A 12,422-nucleotide genomic window follows, 5' to 3' on the forward strand; every position below is an offset into this window, starting at 1 on the left:
TGCCTACCTCTCCGTATCTATTCTATTAGACACGGGGTTTGGATAACTTGCTTATAAGCATGACTAATGCGAAAGGCAGCCAAACCCTTCTTCCCCACAATGGTACCATAAAAATGGAATCAAACTAGCAAAACCCCCACCAACCTGAGGCTTGTGACCTCATGTGTTTTCCACATGGTTCTTTCTCTAATGGAATTCTTGTGAAGATACACGAAGTTCACTGCATTTCACAACAGAGTTCTTCCCTTTTTCTGGCTTGAGCGGTCTGCAACTGCCCTGCCCTCCTACCTACAGAGTACTGAGACTGCCCCTGTCTGGCCGAACACAGCACTGGCCATTAGCCCTAGTCTAGTGCCTCACTACTGAATTTGTCTTACCATAGGTTTCTAGTGTTTTTTGTGGTAGCCTGGATGGCATTTGTCAGCAGACAGCCTTATGGTCTACCTGTGGTTCTGGAGACAGACTTACAAGGAGAAAGCCACTCTTCCATCTTCCAGGGAAGGCACTAAGTAAACGGTAACCATGGCCGATTCCGACACTGCCACTAAATCATGGAAATGCTGTATCCTTCATTGTTTCAGAATGAGAGCAGAAAGGATGGGAGAGCCAACCATAGTAAGTATAATAGTCTAAGTTCTCTCCTCCCAAAATCAGGGTGAATTGTAACAGGTATCATGAGCTGGCTATCAGTTTTAGCATTTGGCACTTGGGAAGCTGAAGCAGGAAGACTGCAAGTTCAAGATCAATCCAGGCTTCCCAGCGAGTTTGAGATCAGCATGGACTACATAGTGAATCCATCTCCAAAACAAAGAGAAGAAAAACAAAGACACTCCCGCCCCAAAAGACCTCTTACAGACTTCAAAGAATGGGTATTTTTCTTAAAATGGTGTCTGGAAACAACACTTACCTCTGATGGGCTCAAAGTAGAATAAAAATTCCAGTGTACCTGTGAAGTGACACTTCTTTGGACAGAGAATACAAAAGAAAGCAACCCATCCGTGTCACCTCAGGACCCTATGACTTTAAAGGGGCTGAGACGGTGCTCGGCATGCTGAGGCCCTGGGTTCCAGCCTCTGCGCACGAGCACACAAACCCAGAGTGCGTGGATGCTTTGGTTGGGGCTACTTCACTGGGCCTCCTTTGTTGCGCTCAGCTTTCCTGGTCACGTCTGTGTTCTGGGATGCAGGCAGCAGGGAGGGGCAGTGCTGCAGGGGATGTGAAGGGCAGGCCTGATGGGACAGACACCGCTCAGCTGTGCTTCCGCCCAGGGCTACAGCAGTTTCTCTCGGGAAGGAATTACGGAAGCAGCGAAGTGAAGCAGTTTTCCATCACTGCTTAGCTCTCTGGTTTTCTCACCATCATAAGGCTCAGATAACAAAGACTACCACTTGAGAGGCACTTACAGAACCAGAGGAATGACAGGGTAAGGTGGCCCTATCACGGAATGGAGGTTCAGAACTGCAGCCACAGGAGACTGGGCGAAGCAAGGGCTGCGCTTTCTCCCTTTCTCTTCTCAGTAAATAACAATATTAAAGCACAGTGTTAGGCAGTCGGAAATAGACACAAGGCATACCTGCTCATTTATCCAGTTAACAGGAAAAGACCATTTAAAAAACCATGATAAAAATAAGGGCTTCCTCCCGCCCCATATGAATGGGAAAAAGACGGGTGAAAATGACTTCAGTAAGTGGTATCAGCTGCGTGTGGTGGTGCACGCCGGTAGTCCCAGCACCCGAGAGTTCGAGGCCAGCCTGGGCTACGTAGTGGATTCAAGGCCAGCCTGAGTTACACAGCAAGACCCTGTCTCAAAAACAAAAGTAACAAAAAAGTAACATCAGGAAAAGTGGGACAACTATCTTGGACTATTGTTTTACTCTTCACAGAAATAAACTCCATGTAACAATGAAACCACTGAAGAAAACAACATGAAAGATTTGTATAATCTCAGGATGGGGACAATCTCTGGAAGAATACCCATAAGCGATAAGACACTGAGGGCTCTGACCATGAAAAACTTCAACTTTGTGCAAGACAAATGAAACACACACCCACACCCAGAGCAATGAGAACAATTTCCTTACTATGGAAAGAGAAAAGACCAAAATGCATAAAGAATATGGGCAAACAGACAATTCACAGAAGAAAAAAATATACTTTAAAAATACAAAGTAAAATGTCAAACCTCACTTGTAAGAAAAACACAAAGTCAAACCACAAGACAAGTTTTCTCACCTGATTGCCACAAATGAAAAAAAAAAAAATTGGGTCAGCCTAGGCTGACAGCACACGCTTAGAATCCCAATCGAGTTGGGAGCTGATATATGTGCAAGTTTTGAGACCCACTATGGGATTTTTTTCCATACTGGGAATTGAACCCAGGCCCTCACACATGCTAGACAAATTCTACAGCTGACCCATATTCCCAGCCCTTTTTTGAGACAAGGTCTTGACATAAGTTGCTCAGGCTGGCCACAAACCTTTCACTCTTCTGCTTCAGCCTCCTACATAGCTGGGATTATAGCCTGTGCTACTCTGTCTGGCCTAAAGTATCTACAAAGCCAATCAGAGGGCTGGGATGTGGCACAGTGGTAAAGCACTTACCTAGCATGCCTGAGGCCCTGGGTTTAAACCCCTAGCAATGTACAGTAAAATACAAAAGGGAAGAGAACAGGAATGGAGGGGAGAAAAGGCTACTTAGAACACTTGTTACCTCTAGGGAAAAGAAATAGGTGATGAGGCTCAGGAATGGATGACAGACTTTCTACTTGGTATGTTTGAGCCTTTTCTCATGGGCATGTATCACCTATTGTAAATAAAAATCTAACATGACAAAAGCTGGCAGTGTGCCCACTTGTAATTCCAGCTACTAGGGCCGCTAAAGCAGAATTGCAAGTTCAAGACTAGGCTGGGTACCCCAGCAAGACCATCTCAAAACAAAAAGAGGCCAGGATTGAGTTAAGCAGTACAGCACTTCCCTAGCACATGCAAAGCCCAAATCTCTAGCATCTCAAACCTTCACGCCCCACCCCTTCAGAAAAACTTAATTGTGAGGTTTGATCTGCAGCATGATTCTTGAGAGGGGGAAAAAATCTTATTTTAAATTAAGATTTCAAATACAGAAGATGAAGTGAAAGGGAAAAACTGCATGAGAAATTGTTCTTTTTTTTTTTTTTTTTTTAAATCAGTACTGGGGATTGAACTTACAGCCGCCTGCTTGCAAGGCCGGTGCTTATGCCACTGAACTAAAAATCCCCAGCCTGAGAAATTGTTCTTTTTAAAACTTTGTTCTTTTGAAACTGCCTAGCTCTGGAACTGCTTCATGGCTTTGTAACAGCTTTCTGGACCCCTGTAAGGACGACAGCTTAACCGAACATGCAGGGTGCCTGATTGTACCACTGTACCAAGCTTCATGAGCTGATGACCATTAATCTATCTGTGTAACGGTTGACTTGCCTGCTAATCAGAACTGCTAGGCTGTTCTGTTTCACCTTTGCACCTCAAGCCCTGGACCACCGGAGATTAGGGCCTGAGAGTGCGGGGATGAACCCAATCAGTGTCCGTTGATGGAAATAAATCTGCGTCCAAATCCTGGGGGTCATTTTGGTGTTTCTGCTTGCTGTTGCAGAAACACATCTACAAATGACAATGGATGATCTGCCACAGCAGAGCTGAAGTTTTGTTAATAAAGATCTTGTTATTTAGCAGAGTTTTTAGGACGAAAATCTCTATTCTGCTGGCAATTTAGTGTAGAGGTACAATCGCCTGCCTGGTCATGAGTTCGACCCCAGTACCAAAAAAAACAAAACCAAAAAACCTTCATAACGTCATGTCTCATTAAATTGAGGTGAATTACCCTTACATAGAGAGCAAGTTAAAAATTCAGAACAAAGGCAAAGACAAAAGAGAAAAATCAAACTTTTTTTTTAAAAAAACACAAAAACCCTACATACTGAAATTATACAATCAAGTATTGATTGGTCCAATCTTGTATCAGTCTATTGACAGTTAAACAGCACCATGGTTTCTCACCTAGGTTAAACATGTCCAGAGAATTGTTAAAGGTATATATGTTCCTTTAAAATGAAGTGAACTCTTAAAGAGAGGTGAAATCCTCAATGAACAAACAAGACCTTTTATGAACCATATATTATTGATGACATCACCAAATTTCTTTAAGAAAAAATAAGTTTAAACACTTTTTTCCAGTTGATGAATTTTGAGAGATGCTACTACTTGATATGGGACACAAATGTGCAAAACCTTTTTTGATGACAGGGCTAACATATCAAAGTATCTTCCTATCTCCACCTCTAAATATAAAAATTCTCCTTTGGAATTAATGCTGCTCTCTTGAATTTCGATTCAACCCTCAGCAAACCTAAACTAGACCTAGCTATAATCCTTAAAATGACTGAATAAAATTAGGGAAGTAGTTAAAGCTCTCAGAAACATAAGTCACAGTTACAGATATATTTATGCAGGCCATAGGAAATTTAATACCATTTGAAATATTAATTTAAACTAATTCGGTTTCATTTTGCCACTAAAATTAATAACAATGCTTCACATCCAAATAGTTGTGGCAGTTTGATATTTCCTGACTGAGAATAGTGCCTTATTGCCTCTGCTTTTCAATCTCCTGCATTCTCAGGGGTGCGGTGAGGTTATGCTAGTCCCCTTCTCACTTAAGGAACCAACCTTTAAGGGGACCTGACAGTCCCTTCCTGGCACCGCTGCTCCAGAAGAATCAGGTTATCTTGCTGGATTTTTAATCCCCTAATCTAATTTGCAGGTGATTCTTCATCTGTCTCTTTGCTATGAACGATGAGGGAGGAAAACCTTCATCCACTGTGACTAGGAGTAAGTGACACCAGTAAACCTCTCACATTTGTAAATTCTGAGTTGACATTTTCTCTAGAAAACTGAAAATAGGCACAGTTCTCACAGGCACAGAAAGAATGGGTTTTCCGTATCCCACTCCTGCACAGTGGAGGAGAGATCATTTTGTTATCTTGTGGTGGAAACAGCTGTCCTAGATTCCTAGTTTTCTGGCCCAGGAGCTATTCATCTGGGTCAGAGTTAGCTACAAAAAGGTCCAAGCAGAGTAGATACATCGATAAAGGCATATTATATATATATATATAGTACTGACCTTCTAAGCCTGAATATGAAAACTGCTTCTCTATAGACTTCAAAACATTTATGCAGCAAGAGAACAAGAGCGTTTTCAACTGCCTATCAGTTGAAAATCAGAAATCTGACTGCACTGACTACATTATTGCCTAGTGTTCCAGAAGGCCGCCTGCCACAAACATGTGGAAGGCACCAAAATTTTGTGTGACTGTAAATAAGGAGTCTCACGTGTAACAATGGGGAAGGGGCACTGAAACACAATTTGCCAGTCTTTACTCCTTAGGACTAAATAAGCTAGAATAAAAACCAAAATAGAAGCAAACCTCACATCTTGCTCTTTCCAGATTCCATTTTTTTTTAAAAAAGAAGTTTTGTAAGGGTTACTGTTTCTGGAAATTATATAATTTGATATATATTTTTTAAAAAACCCACTGTATTCAAAAGGTGCTTGGTGCTGTTTTGCATGGGTACAATGTTTCATTTACAGTCCAAATCATTTAAATACAGCTATTCTGTATTTGATGAGTATTCTAAAATACATGGTTATCTATTTCTTAACTGCCTCAATTTAGAAATTATAATTACATGAGTCTCAAAGGCTGGCTCTTTGTGTTTTATTATTTTTGTTGGTCTCCATCACAGATGGAATTTTTCACTGGTAATTCCTCAGAACTAAATCCATTCATAGGGAATTTAGAGCAGTGAAAATAAATTTCACGCCACAGAGTAGGAAATGACAACAATAAAAAGGAGGAGAGCGATGTGGGAACCAGCAGACAGGGCCAGTTCAGTTCTCCACCGGGGTTGGATTCTGCAGAGGCTGGCTCACTATAACCTGCACAACATAGTCCTTTGGGATCTTCAGCTCCTCCAGCTTCATTTTGTCGGTGAGAGGTCTTCCCGAGAAGAACCACCGCTGACTGCTGGGTTCCACCCCTTCTGCTGCCTGCAACCGTCTCTTCATGTGGAATACCGTGTCTGTGCTGCGTACCACAAGTTTGAGGTCTTTGCCAGTGGAAAGGCGCAAACGGAGCTGAGATTCATATCCAGAGTTGGGTGGTGGCTCGGGAATGTCCAGAGTCTCTATGTCACTCTTTTCCTCTATCATGTTGATTGGTGGTGCCAAGCAATAGACTGGAAGCTGGTATCTATTTCCCAGTTCATCGTAGCACTCTGTAAGTGCACCTTTAGGAAGAGAAGATATGAGTTAGACTGTATCATGTTTTATTTATTTTATTTTTGAGACAGTCTTATGTTAGTGTAGGCTGCCTTGAACTCACTTCTGTAAACCAGGTGAGCCTCCTGCCTCAGCCTCCTGAGGGTTGGGATTATAGGCATGCGCCACCACGCCAGGCATGAGTGAGACTTTAAATGAATGTATTTCTGCTTACATCTGGAGAAATGCTTAAGCTTCTCTTGCTAACATGCTTCTGTATAGCAAAAAAGTGAAATTATGCCAGTCACTACCAGCTGGTTATAAATGATAATCATCAAGCCCCAAGAGTGTTTGACTATCTACTTTTACAGTAACCAAGACACTAGTGACTTTATGTTGTGTTCTCATTATATGAACCTTAGCTTTTTATTCCTACCTCTTTGAAGACATTTAATAAGTAGTTCACAATTTTAATAAGGAAGAAAGTGAAAGCACACAAAATTCAAATTTATTAATATTAATGCTTGTAATAAACCAAGAGGAAACAAGTTATAACAGGGTTATCTTTTTTTGAGACAGGACCTCACTATGTAGCCCAGGTTGGCCTTGAACTCATGGCAGTCCTCTTGCCTCTGCCTCCCAAAGGCTGGGATTACAGGTGTGTGCCACTACACTGTCTATAAAGGGTATCTTTTTAAAGAAATGAGTCAGCCTCCTGAAACAAACCAAAACAAAAGAAAAAATGGATCCCTAAGCCCAGTTCACCACAACACAAGCACTACAGAGTAGTTTTCTTATTGCCAAGACTTGTCGACTGAGTACAAGTTTACAAAATCCTTAGTCCAAAGAGATCACTAATTAGCAACAACAACCTTACACCAGCTGCTGCAGACTCATTGCTTATGTGAATTCATTAGCATAATCACCTCAGAAATGACTGAGGTGTTTCATTTAGCCCCAATTAATATATTATAGAGAAGCTATGGATAAAAAAAGAACTGAAGGGGTATGAAGTTTATAATAAGCTAGCTCTTGGGAGAGAAAAAAAGCATTAATGATTTTTAAAAAAAGTTTTAATGGCTTTTTTTTTAAACACAGTAAAGCTGCATTATAATTACCAGGACTTCCTTGGGGAGCTTAAAAGCATGACTTAATGAACATTTTATTTCAAGGTTATATGTAACCTCCCCAGTCCTCAAACTGGAATATTAATGTCATCTGACTATCAATTTGGATTAAAGAACATATATTAAAAATACTGAAACAGGGCAGAGAAGGAACAGGATGCTGAGAAACACATACTAATGAACAAATGAGCTAATAAACAGAAGTCTTTGGTCACTTTCAATAAGTGGAAACTATAAGAGATTGAAATTGATCACTAATACACCACAGGCCCCATTTGGTTGGCCTTCTAAGTTACGTAAGATGGGCTTTATCACAAAGCAGAACACACATAACTTTTTGTGTGTGTGGTTTTTGGTACTGGGGATTGAACAGAGGTCTTCATGCATGTTAGGCAAGCACTCTGCCAATGAACTATCCTCTTAGCCCTTTTATTAAATTGTCTTTTGAGACAGAGTGGCCTGCAACTTGCAGTCTTTGTGGTTCAGCCTCACTAGTAGGAGAAATGACAGGCAAACGGCCCTAACCCAGCTTTAATCCCTGTTTAAACATTCTGTGGGCTGTGAATACAGCTCAGTAGCACAGAGCCTGCCTGGCAAGCATGAGGTCCTGAGTTCGATTCCCAGCACCAGAAAAAAATTTTCTTTTTTGTCTAGCCTTTGGGCTGTTCACTACCATCGCTGTGACAGTGGATCTACTTTGGGAACAGTTATGACCACTAGCAGCTCCCCTACCATCACACTACACCATCAGTTTTTATTGCTATTGTTTTGTTTTGAAACAGCATCTTGTTATATAGTGCAGGCTGGTCTTAAGTTTGCTTACGTAGCTCAGGCTGGCTTCTAATTCATGGTGATCCTCCTGCTTCAGCCTCATGTGCTGGGATTATAGGCATGTGATACCATGCTCACCAGATCTTAAAAAAAATAAATATGGATACAGTTGTACAAATTAAACTGTTAATACTTTAGGGGCTGGGGGTTTAGCTCAGCGGCATAAGCGCCTGCCTTGAAAGCAGGCAGTCGTGTTTGATCCCCGGTACCGATAAAAAAAAAAAAAAACTTTTAGACAGTGTATTCTTCAGAAACTTACTTCAGTGTCACAATATAGAAGTCTTTCAGGTGCCCAGCACTTGGAAGGCTGAGGCAGAAGTATCATTGTGGGTTTGAGACCAGGCTCGCCTATCAGGTGAGCTCAAGGCCAGCCTAAACTATAGTGAGACTGTCTGAAAAAGACAAAAAAGGGGCCAACGATTTAGCTCAGTGATGTAAGTGCCTCTCTGGCAGGTGTGAAGTTGTAGGCTTGATCCCCAGTACGACCACAAAGAAAGCCTTTCGGGTGGCCTGGCCATTATGAGGAACAGAAAGAGAAAGTGGAAATTAAGTGCTGGCACACAGGCCGATAATCCTAGCAAATGAAGTCCAACGTAAGCAAAAGAAAAAGAAATAACAGAATTTAGAGTAGAAATCAGTGAAACTGAAAATAAGATATCAACGACAACAACAAAAAAATCTGTGAAATCACAAGCTGGTTCTTTGCAACATCAATAAAATCAATAAGCCACTAATTAAAACATAAGAGAGTGAATACAAATTGCCAATACCAGAAAGGAGTGAAAACAACTCCAGATCTCATGGCCACTAGAAGAATAAAGGAACAGTATGAACAAGTTTGACAATCTGGATGATGTCTGGGTAATCTGGACACAGTATGCCTAAACTCACACAAGAAAAGTCTGAAAGGACGGTATTAATGACATTGAAGCAATAATCAACAATTTTCCCAACAGAAACCAACAGTTCTAGGTAGATTAACTACTGAATGTTTAAATAAGAAAGTATAACAATTCTCTATAACCTGTTTTGTGTGTTTTGTTTTGAGACTGGGTCTCACTATGTAGTTATGCTGACCTTGGACTCCCTACACAGCCCAGGCTGGTCTCAAATTTGTGGTGATTCTGGGCGTCTCAGCCTCCTAAGAGCTGGGACTCAGATGTGTGCCACTATGCCCATTTTATGATCTGTTTTAAAAGGTAAGTGAAAAACTTTCTTATTCTATGACATCAGCCTTACTTTAATACCAGAAAAATTACAGACCAGTATGTCTCACTAACACTGACTGGAAAAATCCTTAACAAAACCTTAGCAAGTCAAATTTTAAAAATTATATGCCAAGTACCAAGTGGGATTTATCCTAGGTATTCAAAATAGGTTCAATCTTCAAAAATCAACTAATGCAATTAATTATAAATAAGAAAACACACATGATCACATTAACAGATACAGAAAAAGCACTTGACAAAATCTAACTCCTATTCATGACAATAAACTGCAGGGTCGTGGGGAAAACAAAGCAGCAGAATGGACCAGCGGATGGTACAAGCTGTAGTGAGAGCACAGGAGCTGTTCCAACACAAGTCCTCTGACAGACATCGGCCCTAAGTGACTCCAGTCTAAGCGCCCATCACATTCCCTGGAGATGACGCTTGGTCAAACACTAGTCCGCAGCAGTGCGATTACCTGAGCCCCGAACTCAGAGCAGCTGTGGGATGGCTTCAATTCAGCAGTCCTGGGGCTCCATTGTCCCAGGGTCTGGAGGAGAGCCAGCCACAGGAATCAGCCACCATCAGGAGGCCCACGAGGGATTTTACGCTAAAGGACACAGGCCCTGCCCCCATGGCAGGAGGTCAGGCTCAGCCTGGATTGGAAGGTTGCAGCATGGTGTCCCTGCCTTAATCCTGCCGCCTGCTGGCACCTGCTCCAGTGCAGGGTCTGCTGCCATGTCTATCTGCAGGTACGAGCATGGTCCCATGCTGACCTGGCCACTGTCCCAGGATTATAGTCCCAGAGAAGAACTGCATGTCTGAAATCACAGAGTAACTTTTTTGTTGTTGTTCTTTGTATGTTGTCTTTAAGTTTGTTTTGCCTTTGGTTTTTTTTTGCTTGTTTTCCTTCCTCCTTTCTTTTTCACCAGTTTACTTGAGTTAGGTAATTTTCCTTTTTCCTTTCCTTGCTATTTATTTTTTAATTATGTATCCTCTAGTTTTTCTTCTTTCTCCTTTAATTTTTCTGCCTGTAATTTTTTTCTCACTTTTACCCCCCACATGGTTTCTTTTTTCTTCCCTCTTTTTATCGCATCTTACCGGTTTTTCTCCCACCTTTACCTAATTCTGTAGGCATCCTTTTCTCCCATCTTAGTTTTGTTGTTACCGTTTTGCAGTGCTGGGAACTGAGAACCCCAGCGCCTTGTGCATTCTTACCACTGCGTGACATCACAGCCCTTCAGATGCCTTTTTACTTATCAAGAAGATCCTACATACCACCCCTCTGTCCTGTGTCTCACATTATATAGTGTAAGGCAGTGGCGGTGAAGCTATGGCATGTGTGTTTCTAGATGTTAATGTAGAGCTGCTTTTTTTCTAAACTAAAACCTTAGTGCTCAGGTTTAATTGCAGTGTTGACACTGTGACAAGTGGGTTTGGGGTTGCGGTTTGGCACTTCATCATCAAGCGTTTAAGATTTCAACAATTTCTTCTTGTATTCTCCCATTCCCAAGCTCTGTATCTTTAATAGTATAAGCATAAAATTTTCTTACATCTTTTGATAGTTAACTCTATAAAACTACACTGAATTCTTTCCTATCATTAGTGGAGATATAGTTGTTATATTTAGTACACATAAAGTACAGGTCAATACCAGCATTGTTTTAACGTTTACAACCTGAACTGTGGCTTTCTTCTCTAGGTTTAAGGGTGACACATAATTGGTTCCTACGGTATGTTAATATCTAATTCATCTTGGAAAACACTACTGTATGTAGCTGATTTGCTTTATTTAACCAGGGTTCCGTAAGTGTCACTAATTCTCTACAAGCCAACACTCAGATTTCCTTTGTGATGCCAACAACACTAGAGTATATTCCAAGACAATTTGGTTGTTAGGCTAATTACACTGCATCCTCCTCTCCCAAGTTAACCGCAGTAGCTGGATCTTGGGGCTGATGCAAAGGACTACAATTAGACATGCCTGAAGTATATACTGCTGTAATAAAATCTTTACACTGTAAGTACCCACAGACCATAGAACAAAACAAAACAAACAAAAATAATCCCTCCCAACTTTCCCAAAGCCAATCTAAAGGGCATCAAGGGACAGAAGAGCATAAACTACACACTCTACTTAACAAAGTCACAGAGCAGGTTAGAAAACAGACCAAAAAGGTACTCATGGAGACCGCAGAAGTAGCTAAACAGGTAACAGAAGTAATAACCAAAATGACACAGGAGCTTTCAGAAGACACTAGTAAAAAGCTAGTGAGCTGGACAAAACAATATAAAACATGAATGGTCAGTTTAGCAGAGAATTAAAAGAGTCCATGAAAATGTTTCACTCAGAAATCCAAAAGATTAATGATATAGTTACCAGGAAGGAAGAAATGAACGTAGATGAAAAATTTTATAGGACAAATACAAGAGGGATGAATGATCAGTACTGACAAAACTAGAACTCACAAAAAGTAAGAAATTAATGCTAAATATAGTTCAACATTTGGACAATACTTGCCAAGGTGTCAATGACAGCTCTAAGAAGGAAATGAAGGATGAAACCTGTGATGTCAGTCTAAAGAATATGGTTCTGACAGGGAGATGTTTCAGTATGTAAGGGTTCCCTATGTAGTAGTGAAATGGACACAGTGCCATTACTTCTCATTTACGATAACTAATGAGTATGAAAAAATGGCGCCACAGTAGAGAAGCTTTCTTATAGCAACTAATGACATTTAAAAATAAAAGGGAAGGAATTATTCTAAAAGTTGATGGCACAGAGATTTTTCTAGCTTCCTAAAATCACTTGTAACTATACTCGCACTTGCAAAAGGTTTTAATCATTACCCCATGGCTACTAAAGTGCAGTTTCTTTAGCAATTCTTTACCAGTTCTTTTTTTCTGGCAGTGGGCGGTGGTGGTGGTTCAAGGCTGAGCCTGAACTCATAGCAGTCCTCCTCACTT

General features: G+C 41.0%; 1 protein-coding gene across 1 annotated transcript in view; it reads right to left on the bottom strand.

The window, feature by feature from the left end:
• Nucleotides 1-3,899: 3,899 nt before the first annotated feature.
• Ubtd2 (ubiquitin domain containing 2) overlaps nucleotides 3,900-12,422 on the bottom strand; it is a 62,847-nt gene continuing 54,324 nt past the window's right edge. The window contains exon 3 of the mRNA XM_063230788.1: nucleotides 3,900-6,318. Within this exon, the coding sequence (XP_063086858.1) occupies nucleotides 5,921-6,318 (398 nt within the window). The 3' untranslated portion in view covers nucleotides 3,900-5,920. The remainder of the gene's footprint in view (nucleotides 6,319-12,422) is intronic.

This window comes from Cavia porcellus, unplaced genomic scaffold (assembly GCF_034190915.1).
Source record: "Cavia porcellus strain 051 isolate PalLab524CR breed Dunkin Hartley unplaced genomic scaffold, mCavPor4.1 scaffold_19, whole genome shotgun sequence".
Classification (NCBI taxonomy): domain Eukaryota; kingdom Metazoa; phylum Chordata; class Mammalia; order Rodentia; family Caviidae; genus Cavia; species Cavia porcellus.